The sequence below is a fragment of the Galeopterus variegatus genome, unplaced genomic scaffold (genome assembly GCF_000696425.1).
Source record: "Galeopterus variegatus unplaced genomic scaffold, G_variegatus-3.0.2 Scaffold2952, whole genome shotgun sequence".
Taxonomy (NCBI): Eukaryota; Metazoa; Chordata; class Mammalia; order Dermoptera; family Cynocephalidae; genus Galeopterus; species Galeopterus variegatus.
In genome coordinates this window covers 131332-156049 of record NW_007729063.1, presented here as the reverse complement: position 1 = coordinate 156049, position 24718 = coordinate 131332, and the positions used below count along the sequence as shown (strand labels likewise).

The window sequence follows — 24718 nt, the reverse complement described above, 5'->3', positions numbered from 1 at the left end:
GGCCAGGAGTCAGAAGACGTGGGGACCTGTCCTGCCCCAACCGCCACAGGGGATCTCAGTACCTACCATGTGGCCTTTCCAACAAACTGACCCTCTTGGAGCTGCGATTCCCTCACCTCTAAAATGGGGTGATAATAAAACCCTCAGCTGGCTCTCAGCCACGGGGCAGGTGCAAACACTCTTTAAACCTGGCAAAATGCTGGGCAAAAGGGCAGGGCTGAAATAACTACAGCCATCAGGACAGGATGGGGATAGTAACACTCCAGGAGTGTCCTCAGTATGAGGGGAAGGGGCAAGGAGTGTGGGCAGAGGCTCCAAACCCACCCCTTGCTGACGACAGGCCCTCCAGTTGATTTTCAGTCACCACCAGCGCAGATAACAATTAGCCGTGCAGCACTAGGCACAAGCTGACAGCCCCCATTTGTCGCCCAGTGTCTCCATGCCCAATCTGCCTGCAATCAGGCCCCTGAATTATTTATTCCGTTGTTTGTTTAAAGATATGTGGCCTGCCAGTGACAGAGTGAAAAATGTCCCTGCTCCACAGAAGTGACACTTCCCCACTCCTCCCTCAATACCTCCTTGGTCTGGCTGTCCCCAGAATTAATCACCCGGCTCCTGCCCAGCACCTCCACGGAGGCCCCTGCTGTCACAGAGGTGAGACACTGGGGGCCAGGGACACCGGCCTCTGGCCTTCACTGCGGGGCTCTCATCCTTCTCTGGCAGGACGCAGGGGGCTGGGAATGCTGGGTCTCCGCTCACCATGTCTCCACACTCCTCCTAGTCTGGCCGGAGTGAGTAATTGTCCCCTGTCCCCAGGTGACCAGCCTGAGCAGAACAGAGGGGAAGGTACCAGTGTGGTGCTATCAGAGATCTCTGTGAAGGCCCCTGCTCCCTATGGTCCCCTCTGGCTACTCTTTAGGGTCAGGGTGTTATTTCCGGGACTATTGCTCCACTAGCTCTCAGGAGCACTGTGGTGAAGCCCATTTGACAGACCTGCTCCTGCACCCAGCAGAGAGGAGGGCCGTGGAGGAATGGGACACAGGAAGGGCAAGTCTCTAGGGGAAGGAGGAAAACTGGAGTAGGAGGCAAGCAGGAGTCCCTGCTCAGGACAGAAAGGTTTTATTTGGGGTTTCTAGACATCCAGATAGACATGAAAGGCCAGAGGTGGGAGTCCTGTGAGGACCCTCTGCCCCTTCCCATCTCAGTATGGAGGGCCAGGTGGTACGTGACAGGAGCCCCAGGGTCGTCGTGAGGGGGGTGGTGCTGGTGCTGGTGTTCTTGGAGGAGAAGCAGGACTGGAGAGAACCAGAGATCTGGCGGGGGGGCACACAGAATCATCCGGGTGTCAATCAAAGGAGGGACATGTCAGAAACCAGGGATACTGCTCTGCACAGAGGATGGGGACCCCAGAGACAAGGAGGCCATACGAAGTCAGAGCCAAGAGAAAGACACTGTGGTGGGGCCACCCAGCCACCACCTTGCTGTGTGATCTCAGAAGAGTCCATCACCTTCTATTGGTCTCAGTTAGGGATCAAACTCCAGCCCTACCTGGGCCTCACAGGACTGCTGTGAAGATCACTCAACAGGGGAGAGGGATCTGGGGAGTGAAAAGTCCCTTTGGGCATGGGAAAGGACTTGCCTCCTTTTCTGTTAATCTTCCCTCGACACATGGGGACAGAGTTGAGAATGGAGGGGAAGATGCTCTACACGGACCCCCAAGGTGGGGACCCTGTAAGAAGTGCTGCCCAGTCTCCCTTTGTTCCTGATCTCTTGGTGGATGACAAAGGGTCTCCTCTCTGGAGCTGTGCTCTGGGTGGTCTTGTAGTCTAGCCTGTATCCCTACTGCTGACATCAAAAATGTTCATTTCTGGCCTTTCCCCGGCATTAGAGTGCTGACTCCCAGGTCCCACCAGGATCTAAAGGCTCTCCTGGGGAGAGGAGCTCTTCTCCACTCTCCCCCTGCCCACGGAAGCCCCCCAAGAGTCTCAGAGAGGAGGAGGCAGGAGAAGCTGCCATTTAAACCATGTGGGCCCCTTCCAGGGTATTCAGGGAACAGGGCCACAGACCCTCTGCAGTGGGTCTGGGGTGACCACAGCAACCTCTCTGTGCCTCCCCGCCTGGAGCAGCTGGAAGCGAGGCCCATGGAGGCCACCCTACAGGCTGGAGGCCCTGCAACTCATCCTGGGCAGAGGCCTCCATCTGCCTGAGGAGGTGGAGGCAGCAGGCAGCGGGTGCATGGCGGAGGTCGGGCCAGCCCTCCCACCTGCCAGCTCTGTGACCTGCGTGAGTCTCATCTCTTTCTGAACCTCCTCCATATCATACAGATGATAAAAAGACCTACCCTTCAAGGTTGCTGTGAGGATGAAAGCTGGCAGAGAGTAGGTCTGGCACCCAGTAAGCGTTCATGAACTGGTAACCACTCTTACTGGTCCCCCGAGGCTGAACCTGTCCCTACGCCCCCGCCTCTCGGTCTCTCCTCTTAACCTCCGCGCCTCACACACAGAGGAATGGCTCCAGGAGGAAAAGGGAAGTTGTCAGAGAGGCTGGCACTGCGCCCTCCCGTGCACATTCCTTAACCAGCCCCACAGGGGCCTGACCTGCCTGGTCCAGACCTGTCACAGCCTGCCTCCTGCCCTCCCCCTCCCACCCAAAGCATGACCTGAGGAGGCGACCTCTGTAGGTCTCTGTAGGAGACCCGCCACTTACCTGTCCAGGCCTGTTTCTCAGAGCCCCGCTTGGGGCGGCTGGACAAAGCCAAATGGGATGCTACCAGTGCTCTGGCACCAGGGCTGCCCCTCCCAGGTTAGCAAAGGGCCAGTGAGCAAGGCCTATAGGACAACCTCTTCTCCCAGACCCTGAAAGCGCACAGGCTGAGGCCAGAGAAACTGTGGGGTCTCATGCCACACTGCGTGAACCAGGTGCCTGCAGGGCCTCACTCCATGTGGGGCGGAGGTCCCGAAGGGCGTGGCTACAGAGGGGGCTGTGGGCCCTTGAGGTTCTCTCAAGGCTTCCAGGAGGGAGTGGGACAGAAAGGGCTCTAACATGGCGCCTCACAGTTCTCCATGAGGTACTTTGGGCAGGGGTGGCTGCTCACCTGTGGCCTCAGGGTTCTCCCAGTGTCCCCCCCAGATGGCAGGGCTGGGAATGCTGCGTGGCCTGGGCGGGGCAGGGTGCAGGGTGGGAGCTCACCAAGACCTCTTCAAAGGGGACAGGGACAGGGATGGGGCGTGGCCAGGAGAAAGCTCAGAGGGACCTCCTCTGAGGAGGGGGTGGGGCTGGGTGGATCCAGAGGGAGGGGGCGGGGCCAGGCACTCACTTGGGGCCTCCAGGTTCTCGCAGAGCTCGGACTTGGCCTCGCCGTTGGGCCGGAAGCTACCCTTCTGCGTGAACTTGTTGGACATGGTGGCAGCGGTGACGACTGCTTTGAGGCTGCGCTTGCGCTTGGGCACGTTCTGCTCCGGGTGGAAGAGGATGATGTAGACCTTGGGCATGTAGAGCATTCCCAGGGACACCGAGGCGCTCAGACTCACTGAGACCGTCAGCGTCGTCGTCTGGATGTACAACTGTGGGTGGGCCAGGGGTGGTGTCAGAGCGACCTCCATCCCAGCCTGATGCCTCGGAGACAGACACAGCAGGGACAGACCCAGGGACCTTGCTGTTTCCCGCTGGCTTCAGGCAGAAGGGAGTCATGGTATGGAGCTGGAGCTTTAGACCAGAATTACTGGATTTGAATCTTGGCTCCACCATTTCCAGCTGTGTCATCTTGAACAAGTCATGTCTTTGTGCCTCATGTATGATATGGGCATGATAATTACATTACTTACCTCATAGGGCTGTTGTAAGGATTAAATGACTTAATAAGTGTTAAAAGTGTGGAAAACAATGTCTGGTACATGGTAAGTGCCCTGTAAGTGTTTACCACCGTTACATGCTATTTGGGACAGGTGTCCTTGAAGAGGGGCTCACAGGGGACCACAGCTGACCCTTCTCAGGAACAGTCCCCTGCACAGGCCTGATGGTGAGATGAGCACCTGTTGGTGCCTTGGAATAACTCCCAGTGGCCATGCCACAGACCCTCGGACAAGGGTCCCCATTCAGTGACTGTCCCCCCAAGCATACCACCCTGTGCCAAGCAGGCTGTTGGCACAGGATCCACAGGGCCCAGCATGATACAGTGGTGGCAGCACACGTCAAAGCTCATTTCACACTCACTCGCCAGCACTAACGGTGACAGATGTTTAACAAAATGAAAGCCCATTAATCTGGGTGTCAGATAATCCATTCTTCAATAGTGGGGCCTTCCAGGCAGGGCCCAACAATTCCCACCCCACCCCACCTGGGATTCCCCTCCCTGCCTCCTTCCCCCCTCCTTCCCCCCTTCTTCCCCCCTCCTTCCCTGTCCTCTAGGCCTCAGCTGTCTCTATGATCACCCTCAGCCAAGGTGGGGCCAGGGGAGACCCAGGATGTCCCTCCCAGGTTTAGGCATGGGGGAGGCAGGAAATACTCTTCCCCCCCAAATCTGCTGTTCCTGGGCTCCTTCCCCCAGGGTATAGTTGATGTGCCACCTTCTCCAGGAAGCCTTCCCTGACCCCCAGCTTTCTCCGACCCCCCATGAACACCCTTCATTTCTTGCACACAGCCCAGCATTGTGGGATATGGGTCTGGGCTTGCTTCCTGAGGTCACAGGGGCCCTGGCCTCATCTGGCAGTCCCCTGAGGGTAGGGGCCAGATCTTCTTGTTCTCATATTCTTTCCTATCTCCTGCTCCCCTCTCTATAATTGCCACATGACACTGGATTTGAAGGCCTTCATTTCCAGCCACCCCTCCCTGGGATTCTCACCTTTGGGAGAGGGCTGGGAAAGCTCTAGGGTCTAAGAGGAGAGCCCCACCCCTCTCTGGGCCTCAATTTTTCCATCAGTGCAATGGGATTATAGCACCTACCTCACCTAAAGCATGAGGTTACCCCAAGCACAGACTGAGAAGCCACATAAAACTTGCTTTTGGCGATTGCAGGTGCTAGACTGAAACTGAGAAGAAGCGACATGGGGGCATGGCCAGCCATGTTCTTCCCAAGCCAAGGAGCTGACACTCCTGAAAGCCCAGCCTCCAGGCTGGGGGCCCCAGGTCAAGCAGGGCTCAACGGGAAAGGAGGCTGGGAGCACGGGTAGGCTGTTTCATTTGCCACCGTTCAGGAAAATGTCACAGGCCCAGGGGAAATGAGAGCCTGTTCCCCAGCAAGCACATGTCCCTCCAGACACAGACAGACATGCCCCAGTGCTCAGATACAACCCACATTGTCACCTGTCGCACAGAGCTTCTCTCCCCTTGGGAAAGGGCATGATAAGCCAGGAGGAGGGTGCTGGCTATCTCTCCCTGAGATGGGGCCAGTGGCCTGGGTGAGATGTGTGGGGGACAGGTTCCAGAGTATCGTGACAGACCCTTGGAGAAAACAATAGAGGGGTGGGAAAATTGAGAATAGGCTTGTCATCTGGGTCTTCAACATTGGAATGGGAATTCCTGGGACAAGGCGTGCTGCCCTCATTAGATTAGGGGTTCCCTGAGAGCAGGGGCTGTCTCTCTTTTCACACGGGGGATTCTTGGGTGTAGAGGTTGTGTTCCAGGTCAGATATCTATCTTAGACCCTTTGCTCCCCCCTTGTTGATGGGGTAATGTGCAACTGGGCCCATATGGAGTTGGTGGGACTAAGAGCAGAGCTCCGTCTCTGGGCAGAGTGAGCCCTGTTGTGGACACAGCCCTGTGTTGGGGTCAGGGGCCGGGATTCCAGATTCCACTCTGCCCTGACTCACTTGTGGGATACTGGGCTCGTTCCCTCACTCTCTGGGCAGCAGAGGGCCCTCCATTAACGCAGGCAGGTTCAGCTTCACGGGCATGCAAACTGTGCCGTCCCAGGGGCCTGCGCTCAGAAGGGCCTGCGCTTGGTTTAATGCTCTGCTGTCACCGACTTGAATTCTGAATAATTTTTGAACAAGGAGCCCTTCTTTTTCATTTTCGGCCCTGAAAATGATGAGCCAGCCCTGAGCACAGGCATGAACACAGTTCATTGTTTTTCAGCCTAGAAGCCTTTCTACAAAAATACAAGGAAGGGTATAAACAGATTAAACTTGAGCAAAAATGCCCCTTACCCCCACCCCAAATCTGCGGGGACCCCTCTCTCCCACCTTGTGCCCCAGGGGCTCCTGCAGCCATCCCCCAGACTGGGAGTCAGGCCCTGTGCACAGCAGAAGCAGGGCTGCCCATCCCGAGTTCCTCTCCTTGCCCCAGGGTGTGGAATCCCACCCCACCAGTGGAGCCTGCCTCTGCTAGGTGCATGTGGTCACCAGGAGTTGGTAGCAGGTCAACCCTTATCAGAGAAGCAGAAGTCTTCTAGAACTCGGCAGGCACCCCTGAAGGGATGGGCCCGGGCACCATGAGGGTCTTAAAGGCAAAGTGAGAACCGGCCTTCAGGATGGAATCTTACCTTCTCTCTCATCCACCCATCTCCCAGCGCCCGTGTCTGAACTTCCACCACCCCTGCACCCTGACTTGGTCAGGCCCTTGCTACACGCCATCCTCTATCAGGGATCCTGCACTAAACCTCATCAGACACGTGCTCGCCACAGTGGAGGAGGCTGTCAGACTGGGTTTGATGGGGGAGAGCAGAGGTCACCTGGGGTGGGGCGAGGGGCACAGAACAGAGCAGCTGTGGATGAGGAGGATGAATTTCCTGTTTTTGTGCTAGGACCAGTGGGTACAGGGTGCAAGGCGGCCTGGTGGGGGCACTGAGGAGTTCTGCCTGCTTTGTGCTTCTGCCCAGGCCAACCCTGGTGGGTACTGAGATCCTCGGAGTCTGTACAAACTAGACAAATGAACTTCCCCACACCCTGGCCAGCCTCCACGGCCACATCCTGCCCAAGCCTGGCTGAGCAGTAACCCCACATAGTGGAGAAAGCCCGCTCCAATGGCTGAGGATAATTCCAAATGGCTGTGGTGTTAAGCCATGGAAATCCGGGCTAATGCTGGGAAATCCGTCTGCCTGCTCACCAGAGCGGCACAGACAGCTTCACTCTGCGCCAGCACCTGCACCCTGGGGGAACGACCACGGCTGAGCACGTACAAGTGCGTGTGCGCATGCCTGCTCACATGCCTGCATTCACACACACCTGAACTCACAGCTGCACACTTGCGCCTTACACACACACACCCTGCATGCACCTGGGTGCATGGACACAGATGACTTCACACACATCTACACACATTGGCCTGCACATGCGCACTAACGACTGTACTCACATCTGCACGCCTGTGTGCACATACGCTCCTGGGCACACATAATCTATACACCCATGCACACACCAGCAGCTACGAACCCCTTGGCACACACACCAGCCCATCTCCCCTCAATCTGCATGCACACATGTGCACACACACATACATGTACACACATACCCCCATTGCTGAACATGCACATGCACAAAAAGGTACACCCGTATCTGTACACATATTTCTGTATCCATACCACAACTCCTGACAACAGCCCCACCCTACTAGATCTACACACACACACCCAGCAGCCAGGCCTGCAGCTTGCATTGGGGCAGCATTTTGTAGCTCTGTCATGACAGGGCCCGGAAACAGCCCCAGAATTGCCTGAGCCTCTAAAAAGCCTGGTGGTCTGAACTATAGACATTCAAAGCTCATCTCCTCCACCGCTCCCCATTTAGAAGCCCAGGGAGGGAGAGGGGTGTGTCCCATGTCCCATGCCACCAGAGGCAGAGCTGGATTCTACAGTCACACATTGGTGTGAGGTCAGCCTGCTGTGTGACCCTGGGGCAAGTCCCTAACCCAATCTGGGACTCTGAAGAGATCATCTCAGAGGATCCTTTCATAATCAGTGCTGAGGGGAGCCTCCTAAAAAAGGAGAAATCAGAGGCAGGTGAAGTTGCCTGGAGAGACTGAGGGTATTCAGGAGGCTGAGGGTGGGGGCTGGGCCTCAGTATCTGGAGGTGGGAGGATCTGATACCCTGGGATGACAAGGACCCCACTGGGGAGCCAAGTGCTGGCAGGCATCCAGAGGGAATTATGGCACAGCAGAGGGAGGGGCTTAACCATCATGCTGTGGGCCTCCCAGCCATGTACTTTACTCCCCGAGGAGGAGCGGGAAGGGACCTCCTAGTATTGCTGAGGGCAATTTCTCAAGCTGCCAGCTTCCTAGGGTGTAGAACAGCCCTCCTCGCTGGCAGTGTGGGTCCCATGGACACTGAGGGTTGCAGGAACCTATGCCTGCACCTGCCCTCAGCAGGGAGGACCTCCCACGTGCCTGGTGGGGGCTAGATACCCGGTGCAGGCTGGGTGCTGTGGCTGTTTAGCTCAGGCATGCAGGGTGGTGTTCCCCTGCTGAAGCCAGACCTGGTCTCAGATTTCAGGCCGCTCACTGCCAGCCCCAGGGTCTGCATCTGGAGCCTCCCAGCCCACAGGACCACCATTGGAAGATATGCCACAGGCCTCCCTGGGCCAAGTCTAAGAGATTTAGAGTAAGGGACACAGCTCCAGCCCTTAAGGAGCTATTGGAGAAGAGGTAGGCACTAACTAAGGAAGTCCCAGGGCAGGTGAGGTGCCCCAGAGCTACAGGGGTACAGTATGGGGTGGGGATGAGGGGCCCCTGAGTTAGACAGAGTGGTGTCAAGTCCAGCTGTGCACCCTTGGCTGCATGATCCCAGGCAAGTCACTTCACCTCTCTGTGCCTATGTGTCCACATCTGTTAAGTAGAGATGATGACACCTACCCTTGTCGGCTACTGTTGGGGCTGGTGGCTGTTAGGTAAAGTGTCTGGTACACGACAAGCATCCCATCCATTACTGCCTCCATAGGTGCTCGTACCTGGGCTCAGTCGCAGACTGATGACTTCCCTGTTATTTCTTCAGCCCAGAACTCTCACCCTTGAACTCCAGACTCGTATATTCAATTGTTCACTAAACAGCTACTCTTAGACGTCTAATAGACACCCCAAACTCATCCCCACCACCCTCCTGTGCTCCCTCAGCTCCGATCTCCTTGCCATGTGTAAATTGCTTCTTCACCCCCGTGTCATGTGATTGTTACACCTGGAAGGATCATGGCCCCAATTCACTGATGAAGAAACTGCGGCCAGAAAGGCCAGCTTGGTTTGCCCAGACCCCACAGTTAGACATGGAACTCGGACCAGGAGCTGGGGTCCTCAGTCACTGCAATGCCCCTGCCTTCAGTGACTCCCAGTCCTTTAAGATAACCCCACCCCACCCAGTCATCCAGCTAGTGCCAGGGCTGGGGTATGGACAGAGTCCACAGAACCCTTGGGGTGTGCCAGGTCCTCAGGCCAGGCCAACAGGATACAGAGGCAGCCACTCTGCAGCTCCAGCTGAGCAATGGAGGGGCCCTCAGCTGGCACGGCCGGGACCCAGGTCCCTAGGCCTCCAGGGCAGCTTGGAGCTGGGGACAGAGGGGGTGAGAACATGATACATTCCGCACTTCAGAGACCCATGGGGATCCTATGAGGGGTGGACCAAAAGGAAGACTGAGTAGGGAGAGAGGTAAGGAAAAGAAGAGTCTAGAAAAGAATGAAGAGTGAAAGGGGTGCAGCACCCCAGGCTACTAGAGGGAGGAGTGAGAGGAGAAGGGAGGGCAGAGAGATGGGACAGAGGAAGAGGTGGGTGGGAGGGGCAGGGACGGAGACAGGGAAAGAGAGACGGAGAAGAGGAGGATGGAAAGAGGGAGGGAAGAGGGGACAAAGGAGGAAGAGGAGGAAGGAGAGGAAAGAAGGAGGGAGATGAGACAGGGAGAGAGAGAGAGAACAGGGGGAAGAGGCAGGAAAAGAGAAAGAGAGGGAGAGAGGAGAGGAAACGCAGAAGCAGAGGGAAAACCCGCAGCTGAGACAAGGCAGGACAAGGCATGAAAGGAGGCATTGCCAGAGCAGGGTGGGTGGGAGGCCCGCCAGCCTCAGGAGGCTGCCCCTGCTCACTGTCCTCACCCTGCCCGCCGTCCGCCATCCGCACCCGCCCCCGTCGACACTCACCTTGTCGGCCGACTGTGAGGTGCCGAAGAAGATGGGGATGAAGGCGAGCCAGACGATGCAGGTGGTGTACATGGTGAAGCCGATGGGCTTGGCCTCATTGAAGGTCTCGGGCACACCACGCGTCTTGATGGCATACACGGTGCATGTGACCATGAGCAGCATGCTGTAGCCCAGCAGGCAGATGAGTGACAGGTCCGAGATGTCGCACTTGAGCACTCCCCTGGCGAAGCGGGGGTCGAGCGTCCGCTGGTCCTGGAAGTCCACCACCGAGTGGGAAGGGTCCACCACAAACCACACGCAGATGCCCAGCAGCTGCAGGGAGATGAGGCTGAAGGTGATGGCCAGCTGCGAGGCGGGGCTGATGAAGCGCGGGGCGCTGACCGACCGCTTGCCCTGCTCGAAGATGCGGTAGATGCGGTTGGTCTTGGTGAGCAGGGCCGCGTAGCTGATGCTCATGCCTAGCCCCAGGAAGATGCGGCGCAGCGAGCAGGTACCGAGGTCGGGCTCGGCGATCATGAGGAAGGTGGTGGCGTAGCACAAGAAGATGCCCGCCAGCAGCACATAGCTCAGCTCACGGCCCGAAGCCTTGACGATGGGCGTGTCATTGTAGCGCACAAAGGTGACCACCACGAACAACGTGGCAGCGATGCCCACCACAGCCAGGAAGAGAGGCAGCACGGCCCAGGGCGAGTCCCACTCAAGCTTGATGATGGGGATGGGCCGGCAGCCTGTGCGGTTCTCTGTGGGCCGCATGTCGTAGGGACATGTCTTACAGGTGTAGCGGTCCACCTGGTACTGGTACCCTGTGCAGGGCTCGCAGTGCCAGCAGCAGGGCATGCCCTTCACTGTCTTCTTCCGCTCGCCCGGCTGGCAGGGCAGGCTGCAGATGGAGCGGGGCAGCTGCTGCCCACTCCCCGGCCAGTGCATCCGCTCTATCTGGCAATGACAGCACCATAGAGCAGGCCTCAGGATGTGCCACCCAGCGCCCTGGATCATCCCACTGGGTGGCACCCAGTAGCCCCACACTTGAATCATCTAGTTAATTGGCTAAAAGTTCAGCTGCCTGGACCCCACCAGGACTTACTGAATCCAACAGCTGGATTTAAACAAGCTCCCCCGCATGATTCAGACACTACTGACCTAGGGGGAATCCTGCTCTAATCCAAAACTCTCAAGCCTCATATGGAGAAACTGAGCCCAGAGAGCAAACCAGAGTCACGCAGAGCATCAGTGGCAGAGCAGTCAGAACTCAGGAGTCCTGACTCTCGGCCCCTAAGTCCTTGCTACTCACAGTAGTCCTGACCAGCAGCAGCAGCATCACCCAGGAGCTTGTTAGAATTGTAAACTTCAGCCCACTCCAGAACTACCAACTCAGAATCTGTATTTCAACAAGACGCCCAGCTGATTCGTATGCACATAAGAGTGGGAGGTGTGCTGCCCTGTGGCTCAGTCTGTGGGGCCTCCGCTGAGCTGCATAAGGAGGTGAGTTCAGCAGACAGCAACGAACAAAGGTTTCATCAGAGGACACAATGTGTGCCCAGGGGTTAGCATTTCTTTATATCTTGCTCTAAATTAGTGTGATTCACAGTTACATGTCTCTGAAGACACAACTGCTATGAGTAAAGGATCCATAGGAGTGTTGTCACACGCTACTGAATATGGTACAATATTCTGGAAAGTAAGCGAGAGGCCCAGGAGGGCTACAGGTACTGAGCAGAGGGAGCCTGTGTACACTTGGGAGTTGTATTCAAAGCATCTGCTCTAAATAAAGTGGCCTTAGGAAGGGTACATTCCTAGAGAGCACCAAGCCTGGCTGGACAGGCGCCACATTTGTGCTGGGTGTCTCTCCAGGAGAAAGTATCACCAGTAGATTGGGGACCGTAGGGAGGGCTTCAGAGCTGAGGAAAGGGGTAGGGTAGAGTGGGAGGGGAATCCAAAGATGGCCTCACAGCAAGGTGGGAAGAAACCTCAAGGAAGAATGTTGTCCTGTGGCTCTGGGCATTACAGGTTATATGTCACCCTAGAAGCCAAGGGATACAACAATGACCAGTGCAACTGTCCTGCAGGAATAACGAGGCAATACAGTTCCTGTGCACTGGAGCTGTGAGACTTCAGGGGCAAGATCTTCCCCAGAGACACAGGATGTTCTGGAAAACTCTGTAGCTCCAGTGGAAAGAGCAGTAAATGTGGTCAACTCCTGGGGTCACGGTTGCATTGTTAGCTGGCTGTGTGCCCTCGAACAAATGCCTTGACTTCTCTTGGCCTTTGTTTGCTCATCTGAGCCAGTGAGGGCAGATATGAGGCCACTTTGCCCTTTGTTACTTAGGGTTACTTCCATTTAGAAGTCACAATGGAAATACTTTTTTATATTTCACTAGAACATCAGCTCCACAAGGCTCTGTGTTTATTTCCCTGCTGAGTCTCCAGACACCAGTACAGGGTTGGCACGTAGTAGAGGCCAGTAAATCTCTGTGGAATCTATGAACACGTAACTGTGCCCAGGCAATGAGGTCTAGGGCTCCTGTGATGACAGGCCACCTTACTCCCAGACCCTGGAGGAAGACATGGCCAGGTAGGGTGAGATCTTTTCCTCTGGCTGCTGAGCCTTGCCTGCTCCAATGAGACACTCAAGGAGAAACTGGGGAAGGTGGGATGGTTAAAGTCCAGCCCCACCTCACCTCCTCCCACCACCTCAACTCCATCCGGGCCTTACAGGCAAGGGTGGCAGAGAATCAGGAGGGCAGCATGGGCGGGGCCAGGATGGGCCACGAAGACCGTTCGGCTGGGTGGAGGAGCCTTGAATTACTGGGGAGGGGACTAACAGGGGAGGAGGTCCACTGTCACCCCCACACATCCAATCCCTGCCACCTTCAGTTACGACATCTGTAAAATGGGGATAATAACAGTGTCTGCCTCAGAGAGCTGTCATCCTCACAGTAAGCTAACGTGCTTAGAACAGCAGGTGCTCAATAAGTATCAGCTGCTGCTGCTGCTACTGGTAAATTCAGGTCTCTGGCCCCCATGCTCTGAAAGGAGATATGCCACTGTTGTTCGGGTGTCGTCCCCACCGCCTATTCTGTCTGGCCCTCTCCACACAGCAATCAGAGGAGCCTCGTTATGGGAGGAGGCTCTGCTCCTGCCATGCTGTGCGGCCTCAGGAAAGTCGCTTTGCCTCCCCAGGGCTGTGCTTCCTGACATCTTTCCTCTGACTTAGAAGATTGTCAGGGCTAAATGAGATCATGGGCAGAAAGTGCTTTGAACAGCTCCAGGGGCTCCTCGCTAGGAGAAATTATTACAAGAGGAGATGGCAGGGACACGATTCAGCCCCCCAGGATCCCGGAACAAGGATGGCTGGGCCCTGGTCTCCCAAGTCTCTCAGATCCATCCAAGGGGTCATGTTGTGCCCACCCCTTCACCCTTGCAAGGCAGAGACCAAGTCCGTGGGAATTTCCTTGGAGAACAAACCACAGGTCCTTTATCTCCAAAAACACTGCTCTATGTCACAGCTGGGGACACTGAGGGCCAGAGAGGAAAAGTCACCACATCCCCTGGGACATTCCCAGGGATGTGTTCTGGGAAAGCATGGTTAGGAGGACCCAGAGGGTTCTAGTGTGGTTTGAGGGGCTGGAGAACTAACTCAGCCCCTACCCACCAGCCAGTGACAGAAATCACATTTGACCTGTGTCCTTTGCCTTAAGACTATATCCTCTGTCCAACTACAGCCCTCCCCATTGTCACCTCACTTCGCCACACCCACCAAGCCTCTGAGCCATTCACAGGTCCATCCAGAGTCTGCCCCCACCCCCAACCCCACCAGGGCAGCAGACAGGAAGGTCCCAGGCTAAGGGAGAGAGCAGAGGCCAGAATGGCCAGCAGAACTCCAGCTGCCCTGTTCTTCCATTTTGGGGTGGGGGCCTCAGAGCCTCTGAGGCCTGGCAGGGGGCCACTGGGAAGGAAGCCCCAACTTGGCAGCAGCGATCCTGGGGGTCCAGGCTGGTCAGTAGCTGCCTCCACTTTGTCCCCCATCCCAGTGTTGGGATGGTGTGAGTGACTCTCTCTCCACCCACTGCGGGACCGTCCCTGCCCTCCTGCTTACTCTGAGGTGCAGGTGGTCAGTCCAGGAGCCGATGACCTTGTACTCGGCAGAGCCATTGCGCAGCTGGTACTGGTAGATGTCATAGCGCCCGGGAGCATCTCCATTCTCATTGAAGGTCACGGGGTTCCCTGCAATACCTGTTGGGGTGGGTGGGTGTCTGTGCTGAGACTTGAGGCAGGAGGATTACAAGCTCAGGGCAGAGACATCTCTGGAGAGGCCCCTCCATGGAACATCTTGGGAGGGTTCACTCGTTGGAAACATCTGAAGAAACCCCATTCCCACTCCATGGAGCCCCAGGACCCCTTCTCCTGTCTACATGGCCCAGGTCATCCAGGGTCGGGCAGTGCCCGCCCCACGCGCCCACCTGAGAAGTTGACACTTCGGATGTACTTAAGCAGCTGGGTGCCATCTACGGGGTCCATGCGTGGGCAGAGCCCCACACGGCCGGAACACAGGTCATGGTGCATGGCGTGCAGTGCATGGCCCATGGCGTACACGGCGTCAATCACAAACTGCACCTTCCCCTCCTGCTCGTATGCCGAGTCTTGCCCAATGCGCTCACGGTCTGCAACGAAACACCCACGAGGGGTGCCTGTGAGGCCCAGCATCCTCACAGAGGGAGCCGGAGCTCCCCACCCACCACTGGTGCCCACAGAGGTGGCAAGTCTGCACACACCAGGTATCCTGACTCCCTGCCCAGTGCATGCTCTGTCACCCCAGAAGATGGTCCTGAGGAGGCACCAGGGGGAGGCCAGAGGGAGATGAAGGGGAGGCTCACCACCCCGCCCCGCCATTACACCTCTGATGCCTATTCCCCAAGGCCCCCAAAAGGCCAAAGCAGGCTCTCTTGTCACCTGTCACCCTCAGAAGGCTGAGGCCCAGGGGGTCTTTCTGTGGCTGTGGTGCCTGCTGCCCTCCCCCAGGCTGGCCTGGGGTAATAGTGGGAGCAGCTGCCCCTCTCGCAGGCTGGGAAATAGCCAGGACAGGGGCTGTGTCTGTCAATCAGGGTAATGGTGTCCCTAAAGCAGCTCACCCATGGGCAGAAACTCCGGCCAGAGAACGCTGCCCTAATCCCAGGGTAGAGGTGGAAAAACTGAGGCCCAGAGAGGCTGAGAGACTGGATCCTGATGCCCTCCATGGTTTCCAGTCACCACAGACACCAGAAGTCACCATTATCCTCACCCCCTCCTCTCCTACCCCAGTGACAATCCCCCCCCAGTAGCCAGGGTAACTCACCCCCACCACCATCTCACTACAAACCACAGCAGCTCCCCAGGGCACTGTGGCCTTGGGTATGTGACCTCCCACCCTAATCTCCTCCCCTATGTGCCCACCTAACCTCTCTGCTATGGGGCCCTGTGCACACTCCTTGGCTGCCAGAGGCCTCGTTGTCCTCATCATTAAAAGGGGATCATAATTCTGCTTCACAGAGTTGCGATAAGGTACAGAAAATACTTGGCACGTAGTAGGTAACTAATCCACGTTATTACTTGTGCTCAGTGGTCAGGTAGGGGGTTCTGAGGTTTCTTCAGAGGTCCTTGGACTGGGGCAGACCTGGAAAGCTTTGTGGAGGAGGAGGTGGTTCCTGGCTGGGCCCTGGGTAGTAATAATATTAAATAACAATGGCTGCTAACTTCTATTGAGCACCTGCTATGTGCCAAGCACCATGCTAAACTCTTTATACTAACTCACTGAATTCTCACAACTGTGCTTAAAAGTGAGTAATTACCCCCATTATACAGATGAAGAAACCGAGGCACAGAAAAGCTCAGTAGCATTCCCGGATCATGCAGAGCTGGATCTGAACCCAGGCACTCCAGCTTCCAGCCTGTGCACCACGCTGTGCCAGACAGGAGGGAGCGGGCAGGAAAGTGGGGAGGGGAGGAGAGGAGGGAGCGGGGGCTCTGAGGTGACAAAGTAGGGGCAGGAGGATGGCAGGATAGAGGAAGGGAGAGGATGGGCAGAGCTCCAGGGAAGCACACACCATGGACTGCAGGCAGCATAGCCCACAGCCTCCTTCCTTAAGGCCAGGACAAGGAAATCACCCTCATATGCCCCCCAGCCCCCCTGCCCCTGCCTGCCTGCTCGAGGGCACGTGCCACACCTTGCAGAGGCAGCTCCTATCAGGCAGCAGGGTGAGCGATGCACCTGTGCCCACCCCCATGCACCAGGGGCCTGAGCCTCCCATGGGGGGCTAGGTTGAGCAGGGATAGTATTGGGCTCTGATTCCCTGGGAACTCTAGAGGTCACTGTGTCCATCCCCCTGCCCTGGACACATGGAAGGAGTACAGGAGATCTCACTGCCTTTCCTGTGATTTGCTCCACCATCTAATCCCCTCCCACCAGGAAAGACAGTCACTAACCCCCACTCTAGGATGTGGGGTGACTGGGCTGTGGCATCTATCATCCCTCAGTTGGCCTAGTCACTTAGTTGATCCTGCCAGCCAGGACCCCGCCCCACCGTCAGTCTAGCTCAGAGTAGATACTCACAAATTGCTGAGTGGACATTAGAAATCATGGACTCACAACGCTAGGGATGGCAGGACCTCAGGGGTCATCTGCTCCAAAATTGTCATTTTACACATGAAAAAACTGAGGCCCGGAGAGGGGAGTGCCAGGTCACACAGCCAGTGGGCGACAGGTGAGCACTCCCCGGACCCACCCCTGCCTCCACCCCAGGCTACCCTTGCCCTGGGGCTCTTCTGGGGCCATGGTGCTAGCTTTGCTAACAGGCAACACCCTTTTTAGCCAAGGCACCAACAGACCGGGATGAACCTGAAGGGCAAATCCTCCAGCCTCGCCACCCTGCCTTCTTGTCCCGGGCCTCTGGTCACAAGGCTCTGAGAGCCTGGAGAGCACCAGAGGGCACAGAGGGGCCTGGGGCAGGGTCACCTGGAAAGTCCCTCCCTGGGCCCCACCCTCGCTCCCCCAGCCCCCAGACCCTGCCCTCTCCAGCCTGAAGAGCCAGAAAACAACACTTGACACCCCCACAGCGCCCGTCACACCCTCGTCTTGTCTTGTAAGGATGAGACTAAATTATTAACAAGGGACAGAGTGGGAGGCTGAGCCACTGCATAGAGGAGGCAGCCCTCTCCCAGGGCCAAGGACACACCCTACAGCTGGAGGCTGGCTGCGTCCCTGGTGGGAACATGCCTCTCCCACTAAGCTGACCTCAGCCTGTCGTCTCCCTGGCTCCCCAGGGGACCTCCTCAGAGGGGGTCCGGCTGAAACATTCATGCCTGGGCCACTTGGGCTCAGGACCAAGTGCTCTCACTGCGGTCACAAAGCCACCAGTACTCATGCTAGTGTGGACGCCCCACAGGAGCATCCTCACCAGGGAACCTCGCCTCCGCCTGGGGCAGTTCCCGCGGGCCTCTTCCCTGCAGTCTGTGGGCCCTCAGCCGCCTTGGAGCGCTCCCTCCAGTTGTCCACCCAGAGTCGTTATAGTGCTAGCCACAGACTTCTAGAGACTTCCCAACACACTTTCACCTCCTGGCCCTCGTCTCGAGTCTAGCCCCAGTTACAGATGAGAAAACTGGGGTGCAGTGAAGGTGACCTGCCAAGGAAGCACCAGGACGTGAGTGTGCCCTCTACGCTCACATGCACACCCATGCACACGCACGTCGAACTCAGGCTCTTCCCCTGGACCCCACAGGAAGCAACAGTGACAGGGTCAAATGTGCTCCCATGGTGGGGGGCGGGGGTGGGAATCACAAACATGAACTAAACAAGACAAGACGCTCTGTCCCACATGAATATCTGAAGCTGCACCCATGACTGGTGCCGCTCTCTGCACACCCAACCCCGCGGCTCAGTAAATCAACCTAGAGCTCTCCAGGAGCCGTGTGTGCCTGGCCACTCCCCAGCCCCACAGCTCTGGGAGCTAGGCTTGGCTGGCCCCTCTCACAGGGGCAGTAATGGAGGTTTGCAGGTGGTTGGGTGAAGTACCCAGAGTCTCCAGGGAACACTGGTACCTAGTAGGTGTTCCATACATACCTGTGGAATGAGCTTGCCGGTAAGTGGTGGAGCTGGGACTTGAACCCAAATCTCTCTTCTGGCTCCGGAACTGCCCTGAACTGCCCCTCCTCCATCTAGCCCCTGACCTGCCTCCTTCCCCCTTCTCTGGGGCCCAGGCCCTGCCCCCAAACATCCAGTTAGGCCTAACCAGGGGTTAAGGCTCCCTGTCTGCGGGTCTGCAGAGGCAGGCGGCAGTGTAGGGAAGAGGTCAGAATGTCCCCTCTCATGAGAAGGTGGGGACCCCCTGGCCCAGGCAGGGGCACGGCATTTCTGGGAGGCGGCAAGACATGAGAGCTATTGGAGGAGATAAATTCCAGACACATGGCAGCAGTGACAGCAGCAACAGTTTGAAGATGTCTTGATTGTGTCCCGGGGCACAGTGAGGCAGAGATGCATTTGGCTCTGCCACAGGTGACAGCAGCAGGAGAACCATCCAGGGAGGATTTTCTCCGTCAAAACCCCGAAGCTGTGGTTACTACGGTGACTGCAGGCTTTGTCTGCAGGTTGTAAATTGTAATTGAAATGAGTTTTCAAGGTTGAAATAATCAGAGTCCTCCTTGTCTCCCCCTTCACCTCTCCACAGCTCACCCCTCCCAGCCACGATCCTCTGCACACACACACACACACACACACACACATTCTTGAAGCAGCTCCCTTGAAGCAGCTCCCTCGAATCAGGGCATACAAAATCAACCACATAGACACACACAGCTTCACATCTACACATATATAGTAGCAAATGCACAAACCTACATACACTTACACACACACGCCCATATGCAGGTGTACATATAAACACAGACAACATATTTACAGCTATATGTTTAATACAACACTCGCAAACGTGTGGTCATTCAGATTCACCCACTGACTTAGGCTGAGAAGCCCCACAAGCAGATCCTGCTGAGGATTTAAGCACCAGTGTTTTATTCAGGAGGTGATGCCAGGAAGCACTAGCAGGGGATCGGGACGCGAGGTGGGGCAGGGAAGGTGCTAACACCAGTGTGTGGGGCTCAGACCCGCTGGGGACTTCCAGGAGATGGTGCAGAGGATGCCTCAGGCTTGTCCCATCTGAGGTGACACATGCCCCAGCTCCGTCAGTCCTAGGCTGAGGCATTAACTCCACTGGAATACATAGGGATGTTAAGTGCCAAGGGGTACTCACGGCATCTGCATACATACACAGTCACATATGTAATCAAGCACAAACATATGGATATCCCACACTCATCCATACACATGTAAACTCAAACACACGAATATACAAACACATATGCCAGCTTTTGTCCCTTGAGCAAAATTCCAGGAAGTAGGACAAGAGGGTCCCAGGACACTTCTGGAGACAGCTGTCTGCCGTAGCAGACTGAACAATCTGGTCCTGACACCTGGCTCAGCCAGCACCCAGCTATGTGACCCAGGCCAAGTAACCAAGTCTCCTAGACCCTGGGTCTCCTGAACTGTGAATCGAGGGGCCACTGGGAGGACTGAAGGAGATGCAGGAGTGGGCCACCCAGCACCATGCCTTATACATACAAGTCCTCCGCAGCCTCGGTTCTCCTCTCCTCCCTGGCACTCCTTGGCTGGATGCCACCCCCAGCCCCAGACACAGCCTCCCCTCTGTCCCATCTGCAGCCTGGCACACGCTGGCTGGAGCGCTGACTCCCCCACCCACTCCCCACTGACTTGAGGGGTGAGGGGTGCCCAATGCACACAGACGGGAGCTCCAGGTCAGGTGAGCCCAGCCACACATACTGGTGGGGAGGAGAAGGCTGCTACTCTGTGCCCCGGCCACCTCCCACCACCTGAGGCTGAGCCTTTCTCTCCATCACCTCCCCGAGACATGAGGTCTTCCTGAGGGTCCCTCAAGTCCTGCTCCCAAGGCCCTGCATTCCCAGAGGTCACAGGCCAGGATCTCCTTCATCTGGCGTCACACTCTTGCTCTTCAGCCCCATACCACGGGGCCCCTCCCCTTGAATTTGCAACCTCATCGTCACCAGCTTTACAGTCTGAGGCATCTCTAAACACTCAGCCTGGTCTCCTACGTTCCTAGCTCTGTTCCCCTAAAACTCAGCCTCAGTTCTATGCCAACTCCTTCCTGTCCAGTGAACACTGCACCCCGGTGTTTTGGGGGAGTTAGTGGTTGGGGCAAACAGTATCAGTGCCCTGGGGCGGGGGGAGGAAACCAAGGTGAAAAGACTTCCCCAGCAGGTGTTCGGCTCCTGACACTCATGTGTTCCTCTTCAAGCTCCTAGAGGCTGCGGTGGGATAGCCCTGGACTCCTCAACCCGCAGCTAGCCACAGGCCCTTTCCGAAGAAAAACGATTCTTGCAGACCACCAGGAATATGACCACAGGGTGAAGACACTGACATCAGAAGCTGAAGTCCTTGCTATAACAGTGACTTCCAACTGCAAATGATCACAGCAGCACAGAAGTTGTGTCTTTGTAATTGGTGGGGACCACTTCTGGATGGCCATCAAAATGAAAATGCAAATTTTTTTTTTTTCCTTTTTGTCTTTTTCGTGTCCGGCAACGGATCGCAACCCTCAGTGTTGCGCCCGTACAGGACCGGGACCGGCAACGGGATCGCAACCCTCGGTATTGCTCCGGATCGCAACCCTCAGTGTCACGCCCGTACAGGACCGGGACTGGCAACGGGATCGCAACCCTCGGTATTGCTCCGGATCGCAACCCTCAGTGTCACGCCCGTACAGGACCGGGACTGGCAACGGGATCGCAACCCTCGGTATTGCTCCGGATCGCAACCCTCAGTGTCACGCCCGTACAGGACCGGGACTGGCAACGGGATCGCAACCCTCGGTATTGCTCCCGCGCCTCGCTCAGCCAGTGAGCGGGAACCGGTCTGTATGTGGGATCCGAACCCTCGGCAGGAGCGCCACCGCGCTCCCAAGCGGCGCACTGTAGCAGTGCGCCACCAGGCCGGCCCTGAAAATGTAAATTTTAAGAGTCTTCATGGATCTCCTGCATCCCTCAGGGTCTGACCTCAGGAATGTGTCCCCAGATGTCCACAGACCCTCATTTGAGAAACAGGACATAAGCATCAGGGTCTGATGGGACCAGCTTGAAACCCCCCATTCAGCCTCTTGCTCTTGCTTAGCGTCTGAGCTTCAGTCCCCTTGTCTGTGAAATAAGGTTGGCACCTGGGACTATGAGAGAAGGGTGATCCCTGTGGTGCAGGCCACACCTGGTCAGATCAGCTCGCAGGAAAGGCCAGTTCTCAGCCTCTCCCCGATTCTGAGGCCAACACTCCTCAACCCAGGAGTCTGGGCTCGGCTCTCCCAGACAGGGGACAGCTCCGTGGGCCTGAGTCAAAGTCATATAAGGGTGTGCTTCCAGTGCCCCTGCTGATAACTGCCCCCCCCACACACACGCGTGGACGTCTCCTCTCCCCCTCACTCAACCAGGCTCCTTCCCCTTCCAGCAGCATCTAGTTTTCCCTCCACTGGGTCTTTCCCATCAACATAGAAATATGCCATAATTTCTCCCATTTAAACAAACAAACACTCCCTCTTGACCTGACTTCTCCCCAGCTAACATCCCCTTTCACTGTTCCTGTTTACAACGAAGATCCTCAGAAGCTCTGCTCACTCTCAGCAACTTCTCTCCTCCATTTTTCTCCTGACCACTCCAGCCCAGGTTTTGCACCCACTTCTCCAGGGAAGCTGCTCTTATGGAGGTCACCAGTGACCCCCAGGGTGCTAGTCCAGTGGCCCATCCCAGTGCCATCTCATTTGGCCTCCATGTGACAGCATGCAGTAGTGCTGCCACTCCCTCTACCCTGATGCTCCCTTCACTTCTGGGCCACTGCGCTCCAGGCTCCTCTCCCTGCTCTCCAACATCCCAGTGTCCCGGGCTTGGTCCTCACACCCCTTCTCTAACTACGCTCAGCCAGTCCCACCTGCATGCTGATGCTTCCCAACAGGCACCTCACTGTGTGTGTCCAAACCAAACTCCTTTCTCCCCAGCCCACTCCTCCTCCCACCCACCCATCTCCTCATTCAGGCCAGGAACCTTGGAGCCATCCTTGATTTCTGTCATCTCTCTCACCTTAAATTCTTCAGCAAACTCTGTGGCCACACTGCGACGTTTACAGAATCCGACCTCTTCTCATCACCTCCACGGCCCCCACCCTGCTCCAGGCACCCTCACGTCCTGCCTGGATCACAGCACCAGCTTCCCACCTGGTCTCCCACTCTGCCCTCGTCTCCAGTCTCCTCTCCAGGCAGCAGCCAGAGTGAACCCATTAGAACATAAATCGGATCACATCAATCCTCTTTCAAGCCCTGCAAAGTCTTTGTCTCATTCTGCTTAGAAGACTAAATCCTTACAAATTGCCTACAAGCCCCACACGATCCGTGCCCTCCCCCCCAACCTCTCTGACCCCATCTCCTGCCTGTTGTGCTCTCTGCTTCATCCACACAGGCTTCCTCGCTGTTCCCCACACCCTCCAGGCATGAGCCCACCCCAGACCCTTTGCACATGCTGTGCCCTCTGCCTGGCATGCTCTTTCCTAGATCTCCACCTGGTACTCTCACTCACTGCCTTCAAGTCTTTGCTCAAGTATTGCCTTCTCAGTGAGACCTTCTGAGTGAAAAGTGCGATATCCCTAGCCCTCCAGCACTCCCCATTTCCCTCCAAGAAGCTTCCTGGATCTGCCTTCTCTGGCCTCACAGTTAGGCCTTCTCTGGAGTCCACTGCACTGACTGCTGGGCAACACCATCCTACATCACCTTATCTGCAAAGCCATATTACCTTCCACTTGCAGGGACTCCCTGGGACAGGCCTTTCCCCCTCACAGAGGCCAGCACAGGGCTGCGCACACAGTCAGCCTCTTAGTAAAGGCTGATTGGTTTCCTGGTGAAACAGGTGAGAAGCAGCATTGAAAGGGAAGGACCCTGGATACCCCTGGCCACCACGTGGCCAATGGTTTGAGCAACTATGAGTTCCTCTAATGGGGGGACAGCCTGGCAATAGCAGATGTTCCCAAATGTTGGCCTTCCTTCCTTTCCAGGAGGGAGCCTTCCTCAGGTTCTTTGGGGATGCAGAAGTGGGTAGATCCTTCAAAGGCAGGCTGGAGAAGCCAGGAGGGCCCTGGGGCTGGGACATCAGCCAGCCTGAGACAGAACATCTCTGAAGTCTGGGTTCAAATCCTATTGCTGCTACTTACTACCTATGTGACCTTGGGCAAGCCCTTAACCTCTCTGGGCCTCAGTTTCCTCATCTGTAAAATGGGTTGCTGTAAAAATTAAAAGTAAAAACACTAGAACAGAGCTTGACAATTAATAAATGCTATAGAAATATTAGCTGTTGTTATTATTCTGTTTTTATTATTGTTGTCACTACTGTTAGCACAAGCCAGGTGACTGGCGTCTCCCCACACATCCCCAATCACCATGAGGCTGTCTTCACTCTCCAAGCTCCCAGCCCCTGGGAGCAGCAGGCAGTAAATTTTTCCTATCTCCTCATAAATGGGGCCTTCCTCCGCTCAGCCATCACCTGGCTGCCAGCGCTGTCAAAAAGATGAATGCCACATCTGCCTTGTTTATGACTTTAATTCCCAAACCTTGCTCTGCAGGCTCCCAGGGAGGGCCTGGGAGAGGAGCAGGGAGGCGGGCGCTGCCCTCCTGTGGGCGTGACAGCTGCAGAGACGCCCCTCAGTGATGCTGATCTCACTCAGGTGTGGGGTGAGCCATGGGCCACCTGCAAGTGCTTCCACAGATTGGCTCCCATCATGTTTCTGGGAAGCCGTGAAGGAGACAGCGCTGTGCTGGGGATGGGGCTCTCGGGGGGATAGGAGAGGTTAATGTGATTCCCCAATTTACAGATGAGGAAACTGAGGCCTCAAGAGGTGGGGTAAGCTGCCCAAGGTCACATAGATAGGAAGTGGCAGCACCAGGACTCACATCCAGGTCTGCAGAACTCTAGTAGTGATATGTTTGAGAAAGAATGAGTGCCCCGCCACACCCCCTTACCCTCACCACTTCGGCACACCAGTGCAGTCTCCAGCTGCCACTCTCCTGAGGCTTTCTCTGGCCACAGGAGCCCTCTTTGCCCAGCCATGTGGCAGGCTGGAGGTGCTGCAGAATTAATGTCCTGCAGGAGCAGCTCCCATCAATGACTGACGGAGGTTGGTGCAAACATACCCCGGCTCCCTCACACCTCCAGTGGCATGACTGAAAGCCTGTTTCTCTCAAGTCCCCAGTAGATTACGCCCCAGTTGTTCACAGCGGTAACCTGCTTGGTACTGCACCTCTGCCTTCTCTCCTCTGCCAGTGCTTGCCAGGATCCCCTCTCGAATTTGCTCTCAAATCCTTGTCTCGGGAGGGGGCCGGCCCATGGCTCACTCAGTAGAGTGCGGTGCTGATAACACCAAGGCCGCAGGTTCGGATCCTATATAGGGATGGCCGGTTTGCTCACTGGCTGAGCGTGGTGCTGACAACACCAGGCCAAGGGTTGAGATCCCCTTACCGGTCATCTTTAAAAAAAAAAAAAAAAAAAAAAAATCCTTGTCTCGGGGGAGCCCAATTTAAGACCTTG

At 56.3% G+C, this 24718-nt stretch overlaps 1 protein-coding gene across 1 annotated transcript in view; it reads right to left on the bottom strand.

The window, feature by feature from the left end:
* The window catches only part of GRM4 (glutamate receptor, metabotropic 4), a 119917-nt gene that overhangs the window by 3869 nt on the left and 91330 nt on the right, over window positions 1-24718 (bottom strand). The window contains exons 7-10 of the mRNA XM_008583521.1: window positions 14509-14709; window positions 14145-14281; window positions 10049-10984; window positions 3317-3563 (exon numbers count right to left, since the gene is read on the bottom strand). Of these exons, the coding sequence (XP_008581743.1) occupies window positions 3317-3563; window positions 10049-10984; window positions 14145-14281; window positions 14509-14709 (1521 nt within the window). The remainder of the gene's footprint in view (window positions 1-3316; window positions 3564-10048; window positions 10985-14144; window positions 14282-14508; window positions 14710-24718) is intronic.